At 45.8% G+C, this 16,337-nt stretch overlaps 1 protein-coding gene across 1 annotated transcript; it reads right to left on the reverse strand.

Annotated features, from left to right (window-relative positions):
- Positions 1–284: 284 nt before the first annotated feature.
- SLC25A43 (solute carrier family 25 member 43) lies at positions 285–16,218 on the reverse strand. Its single transcript, XM_087727853.1, has 5 exons — positions 15,824–16,218; positions 13,420–13,661; positions 11,718–11,890; positions 3,896–4,030; positions 285–1,823 (listed from the first exon to the last, which is right to left on the reverse strand). The coding sequence occupies exons 1-5, from the start codon at positions 16,096–16,098 to the stop codon at positions 1,647–1,649; spliced, it is 1,002 nt and encodes a 333-aa protein (XP_087583979.1). The 5' UTR covers positions 16,099–16,218; the 3' UTR covers positions 285–1,646.
- Between the last annotated feature and the right edge of the window lie 119 nt (positions 16,219–16,337).

Below are 16,337 nucleotides of genomic sequence, written 5' to 3' on the forward strand. Positions count from 1 at the left end.
GTCATCACAGCGCGACGAAAACATCGCGCTGTGATCGAAAAATGTAAAAATAAAGCGAAAACCTTACCCTAACCCCCCCAAACCTAACCCTAAACCTAACCCTAAACCTAACCCTTAACCTAACCCTAAATCTAACCGTAAACGTAACCCTTAACCTAACGCTAAACCTAACGCTAACCCTTAACCTAACGCTAAACATAACCCTAACGCTCTAACCCTAACCCTAACCCTTAACCTAACCCTAACCCTTACCTTTATGTGAATCGGCTTGCTTTAATTTTAATTTTATTTCAATTTTTAATTTTTTTAGTTGCGCTGTGATGACGTCAAATGCGCGCTTTCGTCGAGCGCGATTTTGTCCTCCGCGGTTTTGACGGGTCACGCAATTCCACTCCAGCTATACTCCCAAAACATTCCCCTGTGGTTCTCGTCTTCCCGATACGAGATTATCTCTCATCGGCCCCTTGTTCTTCTCCTTTCGGATGGTCGTGTGATGACCGAGGACGGATTCTCACATTGCTGATCTGAGCTTCATTATTATATGGCAACCAACCAGGCTGTGCTGGAAAAGGAAGGGAGTTCTCCAGATTGACAGGTCTGGAAACAAAACTGGCGATAGCATTTCAGTGAAGAGTTCAATCACTGGGAAGAGAATGTTTGAAACTCAGGGTTGAAGCGAGAGTCCCTTGCTGCTCTCTGAGCTCGGTTGTTTTCTTGAAGACATTTCATAAGCCAACTTAAAGTCCGTGATCACCAATTGAGGGTCTTTGGTGGAGAAAACTTTGCTGGTTCGCAGAAAAAATATTTCGCAATTGTTGTATTGCACTAAATCGGGCGATCCTCAAAACTACGGCCCCTGGCCGGGTACGGCCCGCCGAAGCAATTAATACCGCTCGCTGATGGGATGGGGTCCTTCAGGCATTTAGCTTGGCTGCCTGTTTATTAGCTCCACCCCTTTCCTCCCTGGGAGTCCAGGCGCTTCAGTGAGCGGTGCGCGAAACTTCAGCCAGGCTCCCCAAAAGACAGAGGGGGGGCGGCGATCTATCGCCCGGGCTGACTACAAGACATTCATTCATTCTTGGCCGTAATTGAGATTCCTAGCTGCAAAGGACAGCAAGGGTTGAGCCCGAGCGCTTCTCTCCACTAACAGGCGGCCAAGCTAAATGCCTGAAGGACCCCATCCCGTCACTAATTGATTTTAGTAGTTCCGGGGGGGATTTAAAATTATGAATTTAGTGGTCGCAGAGATCCAAAAGGTTGGTGACCCCGCCCCCCCTGACCTAGGTAACATCAGTGCTAGAAAGGAGTAAGGCTTGTTCTCATCTATATGAAAGCAAACCTTGCTTCTCCCCTCCAGCATTGATGACATTACCTAGCCCGGTAATGAAACGTCTGCAAGAAAACCACCAAGCTCAGAGAGCCTCACAGTTCAACAGTTGGCAATCAATGAGAGTGGATGGGTGTTTGTAAACTTGAAGGCTGTCTGGTTGCGCAGACTCACTTGAATGAGGAAATTATGTCCCAGTTCCTTGAGTTTGGGAACCCTTTGGCAGCAATTCAACGGAAGACAAGATAGCTGGCTGAGAATCTCAGTGCCCCCCTTTTTTTGGGGCTGGGAAGCCGCGTTCAGAAACGCATCCGGAAGCTTAGAAGTTTCTTCGTCCAAGGAGCTTTACGTCTTGCAGTTCCTGAGGTCGTAAACTCTGGTCGACGCCAGGGGTAAGTGCGTAGCGTAAAGGGGAGTCGGTGTAACCATTCCAGTAGAGGCAGACCCGTTTACAAAATTCGAAAGTGCTGAACATGATCCCAAAATAAGGGACGATCTGCAGAAACAAACACAAAAAGGTAAAAATCGAACTCAAATCTTCCTATTTTTCAGACTTAAAGAGACCGTTTTACCCCTTAGGAAGCCGGTCTGCGGGAAAATACTGCAGCCTTTGATTTTTAGAGCCCGCAATTAATATTTTACTCCATTAATATTTTATTTCGGGGATGCTCAGTGGCTAAGACGCTGAGCTTGTTGATCAGGAAGGTCGGCAGTTCGACAGTTCGAATTCCTAGAGCCGCGTAACGGAGTGAGCTCCTGTGACTTGTCCCAGCTTCTGCCAACCTAGAAGTTTGAAAGCACGTAAAAAATGCAAGTAGAAAAATAGGAACCTCTTTGGTGGGAACAGTGATCTGTGCACCTTCGGCATTGAGTCATGCCGGCCACATGACCACGGAGACGTCTTCGGACAGCGCTGGCTCTTCGGCTTTGGAATGGAGATGAGTACCGCCCCCTAGAGTCTTGGGAACGACTAGCACATATGTTTCTTTCATTAATTGGAGGGAAGCTGTTTTTGTGGCATTAAACACAAAGGTGCCTACTCAGAGGTAACCAAATTTTAACTAGCCGCAACACATTTTTAACTTGTGGAACTTTATACACTTTTGTTTGTTTGTTTTTTAAAATATTTTGTTACGGCTGTGTCTCTTTAAACATTAAAAAAAAGTATAAATATATATATTGATACTGTTGCAAAAATAGTCTCTTTGGTTAAGCTGTATCACAATCTTGCATTTCCATTAAAAGAAAACCAGCAACTGATAAACCTACATAGGTCATCCTTGACTTAAAATCACGATTTGAGGCCGTGGCTGAGCAAGGCAGTTAAGTGAGTCCTGTCTTGTTTTACGGCCTTTCCAGCCAGAGGTGCTAAGTGAATAACTGCAATTGATTAGTTAGTAACCCCGTCGTTAAGCGAATCTGGCTCCTCCCTTGACTTGGCTTGTCAGAAGGTCGCAAAAAGGGGATCACGGGACCCAGAAGCACCAGCAACCGTCGTAAATATGAGTCAGTTGACAAGAGCCGAGGTGGCCCAGTGGTTAAATGCAGCACTGCAGGCTACTTCAGCTGACTGCAGTTCTGCAGTTCAAATCTCACCAGCTGAAGGTTGACTCAGCCTTCCATCCTTCCGAGGTGGGTAAAATGAGGACCCGGATTGTTGTTGGGGGCAATATGCTGACTCTGTAAACCGCTTAGAGAGGGCTGAAAGCCCTATGAAGCGGTATATAAGTCTAACTGCTATTGCTATAAGCGTCTGAATTCTGATCGCGTGATCATGGGGAAGTTGCAACATTCTAAGTGTGAAAATCGGTCATGAGTCTCTTTTTCCCCCAGTGCTTGTCAAAAGGTGAGCCCAGTGTTGTGGCCCGCCAGTGGCCAGAGGAGCTGGGAACAGATTCGGACAGTGAGGAGATTGGGGAGGAAGATGGGCCAGTCCTGGATGCTGGGGAAGGCTCTGATGAGGGCTCTGTGTCGGAGGCAGAGAGGGGGCCAGAGCCGTCTGACAGTTATCAGCTGCCTTCAGAGTCAGACATCAGTGAGGCAGAAGAACAGCAGGAGCCTGTTCCCTGTGTGCTCATGCACAGAGTTGCCAGACGAAGGGAACAGCTAAAGAACAGGGGTTGACTTCGGAGTAAGGCCACAGGTGGCCAGTGAATGGCCCCTCCCAGAGGAAATAAAAGAGGAGCGAAAGGGGAGTGGAGTTTGCAGGAGACCATTAGTTCGCTTAACTGGTTCGTGACTCTCTGAGACTCCTGGCTAAGTTTTGCAGATATCGGCCTGGCAGCTCTCCAAGCCAGATAAGGTCTGTGACTGTAAATCCTCCCTTGAAAGTCTTTGCTGGATGCAAATGAGCAGAATTCACAATAAATTAATAAAAGGGGGTTTTGTCGGGACAAGGAGTTTGCTTCATGGTCTCTGCAAAGTCAGAACACCCATAGGACACTGATAACTGTCATAAATACGAGTCAAATGAATGGTTCTAAGTCAAGGACTACCTGCAAATGAAGAGGGAAGGAACTGCAAGATTGACGCCCGTTGGAATCGACCAGGAAAGACTTAGAAACTTACCCGGAGTAAATTGGCAGTTAATCCGTTCCAGAGTGCCAGGACGCCTTTGGTTTTCACCGTCTGTTTAAAACAATCGATCACGCCGCTAAAACGGACATCAACCCCTCCAGAACATGGGAGGTGAGAGCTCTGAGCCTGCGAGGGAAGAGAACAGAAAAGGCGTTTAAAACACTGAAATCGACTCGTTTCCAATCTCAAGAAATCCATTTTCTGCGATTCCTGATTGTTCACGGGCTCCCTTACGCCGTCAAAATGCCACCGAAGGATAGATGGGCTTTGGAGATGCTTTCAGAGGAACAGCTGGCATCTGAATTAAAAAAAAACCCACATACTTTGCTAGTCCTTGTTTAATGACGTATCTCGGTCGCTAAGTGGATCTGCAATGGGGCTTCTCATCTTGCTTCAGCTATCCTTGGCTTTACGGAGCGGTGAAGGTCATAAATGTGAGGACTGGTTGCAAAATGCCTTTTCCATCACAGCCGCAACTGCAAATGTCACTGTACAGGGACAGACAGTCCTCACTTAATGACCGAAGTTACCACAACACTGAAAAAAAGTGATCTAGGACCGTTTTTCACACTTATGCTCTGGAGCATCCCCATGAGCACATGATTTATATTTGGGGTGCTTGGCAAGTGACTCATACTTATGGCGGTTGCAGTGTCCCCATGGCCACGTGGATTACATTTGGATGCTTGGCAACTGTTTCATACTTACGACCATCGAAGTGTCCCGCAATCAGGTGATATCCCTTTTGCGACGTTCTGAAAAGCAAAGTCAATGAGGAAGCCGGGCTCACTTAACAACCGTGTGTGACTCATTGAAGAACTGCAGTGGTTCACTTAACAAAGGCCATAATGAAAGTCGTCAAATGGGGCAGAACTGACTTAACAAATTTCTCCTTTAGCAGCATAAATGTTCGGGTGAATTGGGGTCGTACGTTGAGGACTCCCCGTACAAGACAGTTGCTAAATGAGGACTACTTTTGCAGTTTATTTAATCTTATAGATTTGGACTACATTTACATTTTTGGGGGACTAATATTGTTCGTTTTTTGAATGATTTCTGGTTACAGGAACTGTAAGCCTGGCTTAACACAAGAATTGTTACCCTAACAAACACAACCCCAGTGTATAGACCACACCTAGAATATTGCATCCAGTATTTGGTCACCACACTATTAAAAAAAGATGTTGAGACTCTAGAAAAAATGCAAAGAGCAACCAGGATGATTAGGGGACCGGAGGCTAAAACATATAATGAATGGTTGCAGGAACTGGGCATGGCTAGTCTAGGGAAGAGAAGGACCAGGGGAGACATGATAGCAGTCTTTCAATATTTGAGGGGCTGCCACAGAGAGGAGGGGATCAAGCTATTCTCCAAAGCACCCAAAGGCCAGACAAGGAATAATGGATGGAAAACTGATCAAGGAGAAATCCAATCTAGAAATAAGGAGGAATTTTCTGACAGTGAGAACAATCAACCCATGGAACAGAAGTTGCCTTCGGAAGTTGTGGGAGCTTCATCACTGGAAGCTTTCAAGAAGAGACTGGACTGCCATCTGTCAGAAATGGTGTAGAGTCTCCTGTTTGGGGGGTTGGACTAGATGACCTACAAGGTCCCTTCCAACTCTGTTAAAACTGTATAGTACTAGAGAAATAATTCTGAATCTCTGTCATTGGCCTCCTTCCCAAATAAATGTGTTTTGATATTTTTGAGGCATCCTGTGGAATGCCAAAACTTGCAAGTTAAGCTGTGAAGGGCTGACCTCATTTCCTTGCCATATTTTTTCCACCTCATGAAGCTTTGAAGATACCAACAATACCTTCTGAAGCTGAAGAGTCAAACCAGACGCTCAGGAAATAATGTGGAAGGAAAAATTAATTGCTACCTTGGTCCACTCCACATGTAAAGGATCGTATTTTTTTTTTAAAAACACCTTGTGTTTAAAAACTCCCTTGAAAGTTTTTGGTCACACGTTATTATTAATTGACTGTGAATTCTGCTCATTCACATCCAGCCAAGTCTTTCAAGGGAGGATTTACAGTCACAGACCTTATCTGGCTTGGAGAGCTGCCAGGCCGATAGCTGCAAAACTTGGCAAGGAGTCTCGGAGAGTCGCGAACCAATTAAGAGAACTAATTGTCTCCTGCAAACTCCACTCCCCTTTCGCTCCTCTTTTATTTCCTCTGGGAGGGGCCATTCATCGTTCACCTGTGGCCTTACATCCAAGTCGACCCCTGTTCTTTAGCTATTCCCTTCGTCTGGCAACTCTGCGCATGCACACACTGGGAACAGGCTCCAGCTGCTCAGCTGCCTCACTCATGTCTGACTCTGAAGGCAGCTGATAACTGGCATATGGCTCTGGCCTCCTTTCTGCCTCCAACACAGAGCCCTCATCAGAGCCTTCCCCAGACTCCAGGACTGGCCCAACCTCCTCACTGTCTGAATCTGCTACCAGCTCTGCTGGCCTCTGGCGGCCCACATCCTTCTCTTCCTCCTCCTCCTCCTCTCCGCAAACCTCATTCCCAGTCCTGATGATGTTACCTAGTTTGGGCCATGAAATGTCTGCAAGAAATCCACCAAGCTCAGAAAGAACCATAACCCCCTTCGCCTATCAACCCTGAGTTACAAATATTCTCCTTTATTCGTTCGGATCTTCCCCGGGGACTCTGTCATTCTTAGGCATTTATGATTTACAAGTCCTCCTAGCACAATGCTACCCCTTTTGGCGCCTGCTGCGGTAGGCTGGCACACCAACAGACCAAGACCCACAGAAAGAAGATTTAAGTATTCCCATGTGGCAGACTTAAAATAAAAAACCGCTTCCTCTTTCTGACTCCGACCTTAGATAAATCAATCTGCACAGACAGGTTCCAGAGGTGATAAGCCTAACTGATCCCTTCTCTGGTCATAGAGGATCAACTCTGATTTGCAAACTTGGCAGCTCATGTTTCGTTCACCGAAAGTTGATCTGCTGGCCAGCCGAGCAGACAAATTCCCTGTTTATAGGATATGCAACCTGACCTTTCAACCACAGGTTGGACTTCCAAACATTTCATTTAGTGAGCGTTCCAAGCTACGACGACATTGGGGGAAAAGGGCCTAAGAAATTAGAGGATGAAAGACTTCCGATAATGTATACATAAATGATGTAAGAGTTTTATTATATATAATAAGGTAAAGGTTCCCCTCGCACATATGCGCTAGTCGTTCCCGACTCTAGGGGGCAGTGCTCATCTCCGTTTGAAAACCGAAGAGCCAGCGCTGTCCGAAGATGTCTCGATTGTCATGTGGCCGGCATGACTCAACGCCAAAGGCGCACAAAACGCTGTTACCTTCCCACCCAAGGTGGTTCCTATTTTTCTATTTGCATTTTTTACATGCTTTCGAACTGCTAGGTTGGCAGAAGCTGGGACAAGTAATGGGAGCTCACTCCATTAATGCGGCGCTAGGGATTCGAACTGCCGAACTGCCGACCTTTCTGATCGACAAGCTCAGCGTCTTAGCCACTGAACCACCGTGTCCCTTTTATTATATTTATTATATTATATTTATTATATATAAGCAGACATTATTATTACCATTATGGTTGCTGTTGTTATTATTATTTACTAATACCATTACTACTTTGTATAAGCAAATTGATCCAGACAATATGCTGTTTAATAAGCGTTGATGTATTTTAAAGAAGAAAACATTTATAAATAAAATTAAAAAAGAAAAAAGAAAACAAGGACCTTAGGGTTAGGGTTTTATCAGTTGGATAAAAGGGACAGAAATTAGGAACTTAATAAGTATTCATACTTATTAATAAGTATTCATACTTATTAATAAGTATGAATACTTATTAATAAGTATTAATACTTATTAATAAGTATTAATACTTATTAATAAGTATAAGTAATAAGTATTAATAAGTATTACTATGTAAAAGAATTGACCCACTAACCGCATATTGCATGTAAAGAGAAAACAAATAAAATCAAAACTCAAGATGCTTGGCAGCCGTTTCATATTTACGACTGCGAAGTCTGATTCGCTTAACGGTGTCACGAAAGTACAAACCGCCGCGATTCACTTAGTAACCGTGGCGAGAAAGCTCGCACAAGGGGAAGAAACTCACTTCACAAGCGTCTCACTCAGCAACAGGAATTTTGGGCTCCGTTGAGGTCGTGAGTCGAGGAATATCTGTATTACAAGTGGTCCTCGACTTACGACCATTGCTCCTTGTTTAGCGACCGTCCAAAGATATAAGCTACTTGAAAAAAGGGAGTTACAACTGGATTCCGAAATTGTGGTGGTTGGAGCCTCTACCCGCCCCACTGCAGTTACACAATTGCAATATGGGAGATTGGCAATGCAACTTTCTCTCTGCAGTCCAGGGTTTTATGACGGTTTTGCTGAAAACTGGAAGTTACTGGGTTTTGTTTAATGACTGTCACAACGAGATCATAAAATGAGGCCAGTCATGTGATTTTATGATCATATGATTGTAATGGGCAGGCTCCATTATGGTTACCTACTGAGAATTCGCTGCCCTTGAAGGGCTTGAAATGCAAGTCCTCAATTTACGGTCACAGCGGAACCAAAGTTTCTGTTTTCTTTTAAAAATTTTTTTTTTATTTTTATTAATAAACATGTAAAATACACACACAAAACTTAGACGTACACCACATTTATACAATACAATACGAACAGGAGCTTCCTGTTCCTGAGAGCCGAGGTGGCGCAGTGGTTAAATGCAGCACTGCAGGCTACTTCAGCTGACTGCAGTTCTGCAGTTCGGCTGTTCAAATCTCACCAGCTCAAGGTTGACTCAGCCTTCTATCCTTCCGAGGTGGGTAAAATGAGGACCTGGATTGTTGTTGGGGGCGATATGCTGACTCTGTAAACCGCTTAGAGAGGGCTGAAAGCCCTATGAAGCGGTATATAAGTCTAACTGCTATTGCTATTGCTATTCCTGTTCTAATAGCAATTCCTGTTCTTTCTAATAGCAATTATTAATCGATACCGCTCACCTTATATTATTTCCCCTTCTATTGTATTTCATTTGGATTTCACCATTCTTAACCCTCTTATTTTACTCATAACTATTATTTTTTTGAGTTTTGTTATATTCCCTCATTGATTCTTGTTTCTTTCCTCCATCCACCTATACCATTTATCCCATATCTGGTAGAATTCTGATTCTTCCTTTCCCTGGATTTCTTTAGTTAGTTTCTCCATTTCAGCACAATCCATAACCTTTCTTATTATTTCATCTTCGCTTGGAATTAGTTTGTTTTTCCATTTCTGGGCAAAGGCAATCCTTTCCGCCGTAATTATATGTAGTATTAAATACTGGATTTCTTTTTTGTATTTCGCAGATATTATTCCTAATTAAAAAAAATTCAGGTTTCCATTCTATTTTAACCCCTGTTATTGCCTCCATTCAATTTTTGATCCTATTCCAAAAAAAAAATTAGCCTCCTCACAGGTCCACCATAAATGGTAATATGTTCCATGTATTGATTCGCATTTCCAACATTTTGGGGAGGAAAGTTTCTTGTTTTTAAGTGAGACATCTGTTAAGGAAATTCTGCAGAAAGAATTCAGGAAGTAAGTCAGGGATAGATTTAACTAGCAGCAGGGTGCCCCCTAGTGGCTCAAAAGAAACAAGACTTGCTTCTCCTTCAACCCTATATAGGGAGTCCTTGACTTAAAAACGGTTCACTTAGTGACCGAAGTTAAAGCTACTTAGGGCCATTTCTCAGACTTACGACCGTTGGGGCATCCCCATGGCCACGTGATTTACATTCGGAGGCTTGGCAACCGACTCACATGTATGACGGCTGCAGTGTTCCCTGGGGCTTGTGTGATCCCCTTCTGTGTCCTTTTGACAAGCCAGGTCCCATGGGGGAGACAGGTTCACTTAACAACCATGTGACTAATTTAACAACGGCAGTGATTCATAAGAGCCAAGGTGGCGCAGTGGTTAAATGCAGCACTGCAGGCTACTGCTAGATCAGCAGTTCAGCGGTTCAAATCTCACCGGCTCAGGGTTGACTCAGCCTTCCATCCTTCCGAGGTGGGTAAAATGAGGACCCAGATTGTTGGGGGCAATATGCTGACTTTCTGTAAACCGCTTAGAGAGGCCTGAAAGGCCTATGAAGCGGTATATAAGTCTACTGCTATTGCTATATTGCTATTGCTATTCATTCACTTACCGGATGGCCCCGGGACAATTCAATGGTCATAAATATGAATCGATTGCCGAGCATCCAAATTTGGATCGCCTGACCACGAGGATGCTGCCACGGTCGTAAGTGTGGAAAACGGTCCTAAGTTCACTTTTTTCCAGTGCCGTTGTAACTTTGAAGGATCACGAAAGGAATCCTTGTAAGGTCGAGGGCTAATTGTATATAGACAACTCTCCACAAGAGAGGGATGCACATTGCTTTAGCTCACCACAGAGGCAAGGAATAGAATAGTATAGAATAGGATAAGGAACGGTATAGAATAGAAAAGACAATAGAGTAGAATAGAATATAGAAAATTAATAGAATAGAATAGAAAAGAGAATAGAATAGAATATAATAATATAAGGAATAGACTAGAATAAGGAATAGACTAGAATAAGGAATAGAATAGAATGGAACAAGGAGTAGAATAGAATAGAATAAGGAGAATAGAATAGAATAAGGAATAGACTAGAATAAGGAGTAGAATAGAATGGAAAGAGTAGAATAGAATGGAATGAGTAGAATAGAATAGGGTAAGGAATAGAATAGAATGGAATAGGGAGTAGAGAATAGAATAAGGAATAGAATAGGGAATAGAATAGAATGGAATAAGGAATAGAATAGAATAAAGAACTGTATAGACTAGAAAAGAGAATAGAGTAGAATAGAATATAGAAAATTAATAGAATAGAATAGAAAAGAGAATAAAATAGAATATAATAGTATAAAGATTAGAATAGAATAGAATAAGGAATAGAATAGAATAAAGAACAGTATAGAATAGAAAATAGAATAGAGTAGAATAGAATATAGAAAATTAATAGAATAGAATAGAGAATAAAATAGAATATAATAGTATAAGGAATAGAATAGAATAAGGCATAGAATATAATGGAATAAGTAGAATAGAATAGAATAAAAACAGTATAGAATAGAAAAGAGAATAGAGTAGAATAGAATATAGAAAATTAATAGAATAGAACTAAAAGAGAATAGAATAGAATAAGGAATAGAATAGAATGGAATAAGAAAAAAAATAGAGTATAGTGTAGTGTGTGATTGGACACACAAGGAATTTATCTTTGGTGCAGATGCTCTCAGTGTACCTAAGGAGACTAAAATACATTCATCAAGAATAAAAGATACAACACTTAGTGATAAGCTATCAAACCATAAGGTAAAGGTAAAGGTTCCCCCCTCGCACATATGTGCTAGTCATTCCTGACTCTAGGGGGCAGTGCTCATTTCCGTTTCAAAGCCAAAGAGCCAGCGCTGTCCGAAGACGTCTCCGTGGTCATGTGGCCGGCATGACTAAATGTCTAAGGCACACGGGACGCTGTTAACCTTCCCACCAAAGGTGGTTCCTATTTTTCTACTTGCATTTTTACATGCATTCGAACTGCTAGGTTGGCAGAAGCTGGGAGAAGTCATGGGAGCTCACTCCGTTTACGCGGCACTAGGGATTCGAACCGCCGACCTTTCTGATCGACAAGCTCAGCGTCTTAGCCACTAAATAAAAAACAGTATCAGTTGAGAGGCAAAGATCTCGCCATTCTCAGCCAGCTCTCAAGCCGCACACCTGGGCAGGTAAGACTCACCTGTATTTTCCTCTTGACGGTTTCAAAGGGGAAAGAGAAAGTTTGGGCCACCGCAGCAGCCAGACAGCCGTTGAAGAAGTTTTGCATTGGTGTGAAAGAGAGGTTGGGTTGACCCCAGAGTTCATCCAGGTGAGTGTAAACAAGGAAGGAACCAACGGAAAACGGGATTGCACCTGTTTGGGAAGACAGACGAGGTAGACTTGGTAAGGAAGATCCGGTGGCAGGGGCGTAGGTATCAATATTGATGTCCTAGGAAAATATCTTTGAAGGCCCAGTTGTTCTGACCCAGCTCCCCAAACACGACAAACACCTATTCATCTCTGGCCTCTGCCTTTTATTCCCAGAGCTAAGGAGAGGGCTCTTTTGTCCCAAAGACCAGCCCATAGATTTCCACTGCTCTCCTCTCCTCTGTCACATCTATTCATCTCCACCCCCTGCCTTTTATCCCCAGTTAGGATAGGGCTTCGCTAGCAGCGGTGGCTCTTCCGTCCCAAAGACCAGCCCATAGATTTCCACTGCTCTCCTCTCCTTTGCCTTGTATGCATCCGCATGTCAAGCACTGGACCCAGCGGTTCCTCCTCTTCCTCATCAGCCAACTGCAGGCCGGGGGCTGTTGACTCTCCATCTGATGCCTGAGGGATGGCTGTGCCTCTGTCTCTGTCTCTCTGCCAGCTCCATTCCCTCTTCCCTCTTGGAACTCCCAGGTTGCCTTGATGCTGACCCTGACTCCCACGCCTCCTTCTCCCCCTCTGATTCGGCTGCTGGAGGTGGTGGTAGCCGATAGGCCACAACACTAGCTATCTGGAGAAGACTCTAAGGGTGGGGAAGGTGAAAGGGATGAGAAGAGCACAACCAGCAGCAAGATGGATGGACTCAGCGGCTTCTTATAACATCATTGGTTTGGAAGGGACAGCGGTTCTAGCCTTGATGATGTTCCCTAGTTGGGTCATGAAATGTCTGTGAGCAAACAACCAAGCTGAGGGAGCCCCAAGGATCCCACCGTTCAGCCTTGAGCTACAAACATTCTCCCTTGATTGGTTACTGGAATGTCCTTGGAAGAGATAGCAGCTGCCTTTGGAGGCCGAGATAAGTGGGGAGGAAGAAGAGCTGGGGCCTTTTCCAGATGCGCCTATGAGCAGAGGAGAGGAGAACAATGGAGGACAAGGAGACGACTCAGGAAGCAAGGCACACATGGATGCTGAACGGCCCCTCCCTGGCCGGGGAATAAATAGAAGGAAAGGGGAACGGTTATCGTAGGAGACAACAGTTCGTATTTCTGAAGATTTTGCTCCTTGTCTCTTATTTCAGTAAAAGTACCTTTTCTCTAAAATAATGGAGTTGGGGGTTTCCTTTCTTGAATTTTGAAGGAGGCCCGTCTGACAATCATCGTGTTTCGTGCCTCAGAGACTGCTTGCCAGAACTTAATTTGCAGTTTTGCGGCTGGGACCTCACAGTCTGGCAATTATCGCAAGAAACTGATAAGGTCTGTTAACTCTTTGAAGGACTATTGTTCGGTGTGTGAAGGCCATTAATTCACAGGAGATAAATAAAGAGGGATTTTTTCTCGTAACAAGGGAATCTGTTTCTTGGTTCTGCAAAGGCTGGGTCAGAACAGTGGAAGTCCAGGCCCCCTTAAAAAGTGCCACGTTTGAAAGACAAATAACAGAACATCAATCGATGGAAGGGAGGAATCTTTCAATACCTAATACTGACAATGAGACGCCCCGATAAAGTGCAGAGGCTCCTTCCTGATGGTAAATCATATACAAAGCATGAAGAATGCCTTTGTAAGGCGGATCGAGTCGGTTCTGTGCAATCAAGCGAGTCTTGACCACCTCGGTTGGGTAGGTAGCGATGGCTGCCATCATGCCCGCCAGACTCCCAGCCACGATGGCGTTCCACTGGGAAATGTGACCCAAATCATCCATCAGCCACATCACGCATCTAAGGCGAGATTAAACAGAGGGGGCAAAAGTCAAATATTTTTTGGGGGGTGGAGTTTTTTGTTGTTCATCGGGAATTTCAGCTCTGATCCAGCTCAAGATAGAAGTCACCATGTCTCATTTTGGGGTGTAGAGAGCCACAGATAAGACCTTGGAGAAGGGTAGACTTATGCAAAGGTCGGAAGTATGGGGAAAGGTCACGTGGTCACTTCCAAGGGTCATCAAATGAATTGTTGTAATTCGAGGACTGTGGTGGGTTTCCAAATTTTTTAGGAACCTCTTCTGTCGGTGTGGCCTGCTTTGTGGGAGTGGCTTGCCGGCCATGTGACCGGGTGGGAGTGCCTTGCTGGTCATGTGACTGGATGGGAGTGGCTTGCCAGCCATGTGACTGAGTGGGAGTGGCCTGTCAGTCGTGTGACTGGATGAGCGTGGCCAACTTGTAGAATGTGGTGAAACTCACTTAACAACGCTCTTGCTTAGCAACCAAAATGTTGGCTCAGAAACTCTGGCATTTGAAGAACGCAAGTCTTAAAGCTGTCAAGTTACAAGACCCTCGCACCCCTAACCCTTTAGAAAAAACTCCCAGGGATGTTCAAACTTGACAGCTTTAAGACTTGTGGACTTCAACTCCCAGAATTCCTCCTCCAGTCATGTTGGCTCAGGAACTCTGGCATTGAAGTGTGCAAGTCTCAAAGTTGTCAAGTTACAAGACCCTTGCACCCCTAACCCTTTAGAGAGAAAAAACCCCAGGGGTGTTCAAACTTGACAGCTTTAAGACTTGTGGACTTCAACTCCCAGAATTCCTCCTCCAGTCATGTTGGCTCAGGAACTCTGGCATTGAAGTGTGCAAGTCTTAAAGCTGTCAAGTTACAAGACCCTTGCACCCCTAACCCTTTAGAACCCCCCCCCCCCAGGGGTGTTCAAACTTGACAGCTTTAAGACTTGTGGACTTCAACTCCCAGAATTCCTCCTCTCGCTCTTCATCTTGATGATGTGCAGACGGGCAGGGGGGAGAGAGCTGGAACCGGTTCTAAACGGCATGGTAGATTTGTGTAACCTCTTCTATAGAAGAGATTAGAACTGGCAGGAACCCACCCCTGGTCGAGGACTACCTGTAGGATATTTTAGCAAACCTAAATGCAGTCTGCCTTAGCTTTCTTTGATTTAAGAGGCCTGTGGGTGGGGGAAAGGACACTCTGACAACACTGTTTTGCTGACCGACCTGTAGAACAGGGTTCAATGGTTTTTTTTATTGCCGTGTAAGTGCCTGCATGACATCCGTGTGGGTGTATACATGTACCTGTATACCTACGTTTATATAAACTAGACTGTGTTGTTTCTCTGTGTCGTATAATAGATGTGGGTATGTGCATAGTTTCGTATTTATCTTATCTTAGCTCAGTGGCTAAGACTCTGAGCTGGTCGATCAGAAACGTCGGCAGTTCGGCGGTTCGAATCCCTAGCGCCGCGTAACGGGGTGAGCTCCCGTGGCTTGCCTGCCAACGTAGCAGTTCGAAAGCACATAAAAAATGCAAGTAGAAAAAGAGGAACCACCTTTGGTGGGAAGGGAACAGTGTTCTGTGCGCCTTCGGTGTTGAGTCATGGCGGCCACATGACCACAGAGACGTCTTTGGACAGCGCTGGCTCTTCGGCTTTGAAACGGAGATGAACATTGCCACTTAGAGTCAGGAACGACTAGGGGAAGCTTTACCTGTTCGTCCTTCCTTCCTTCCTTCCTTCCTTCCTTTCTTGACCCGGTGGGGTACTGGAGACATGTCCAGATCACCACTTGGTCCCCCTTCTCTCCCTCACCATCCTGGCTTACTGGTGGTTGGATGGCGCTGTAAGGGGAACACTCTCTCTCTCTCTCTCTCTCTCTCTCTCTCTCTCTCTCTCTCTCTCTCTCTCTCTCTCTCTCTCTCTCTCTCCCTCCCTCCCTCCCTCCCTCCCTCCCTCCCTCTCATATCTATCTATCTATCCATCCATCCATCCATCCATCCATCCATCCATCTATCACCTATCTGTCTCTTTCTCTTTCACTCTCTGTCATCTATCTACTATCTATCCATCCATCCATCCATCATCTATCTTTCACGACCCGGTGGGGTACCGGAGACGCGCCCAGATCGCCGCTTGGTGCCCTTTCCCTCCCTCTCCGCTTACCGGCGGTAGGAGGCGAGCTGCACGGCGCTGTAAGGCAGGAGGCGCAAGCAGGCGGTCAGGTTGCCTTTCCAGAGCGCGCCCGGCCCCTCGGCCTGCCACAGGCTGCGGCCGGCTCGCCAGAGGCCGCTTCTCCGCCCGGGCAGAGCCCCGACCTGGCCCAGCACGGTAAGCACCTCCAGCGGGGCCGTCAAGCTGTGGCTCGCCGCCCCGGCCAGCCCGGCGCAACCCAACCGCTGCAGCGCAGTCAGCCGTCCGTCGCGCTTCCAAGTGGCCATGGCGCACCATGCCAGCCGCCGCCCGGGACGGTGGAGGAGGCGACTCCGCCGCCGCCGGGCTCCTGCGATCCGCCGGGCAGGGCAGAGCAGGCGGCCGGGGGGCGGCGTCAGCCAGCCAGCCAGCCGACCGAGCAGGCGAGCAGGCAGGCGGGCCGGAGACAGGAAGGGGAAGGGCGCGGGAAGCGGGCCGCCCTCTCCAGCTGCCCCCGGTGCGCAAGAGCGCGCCAGCGGAGCGCAGG

This window comes from Thamnophis sirtalis, unplaced genomic scaffold, assembly GCF_051295495.1.
Source record: "Thamnophis sirtalis isolate CommonGarterSnake01/CBP01778 unplaced genomic scaffold, rThaSir2_p1.2 scaffold_13, whole genome shotgun sequence".
NCBI classification, from domain to species: Eukaryota; Metazoa; Chordata; class Lepidosauria; order Squamata; family Natricidae; genus Thamnophis; species Thamnophis sirtalis.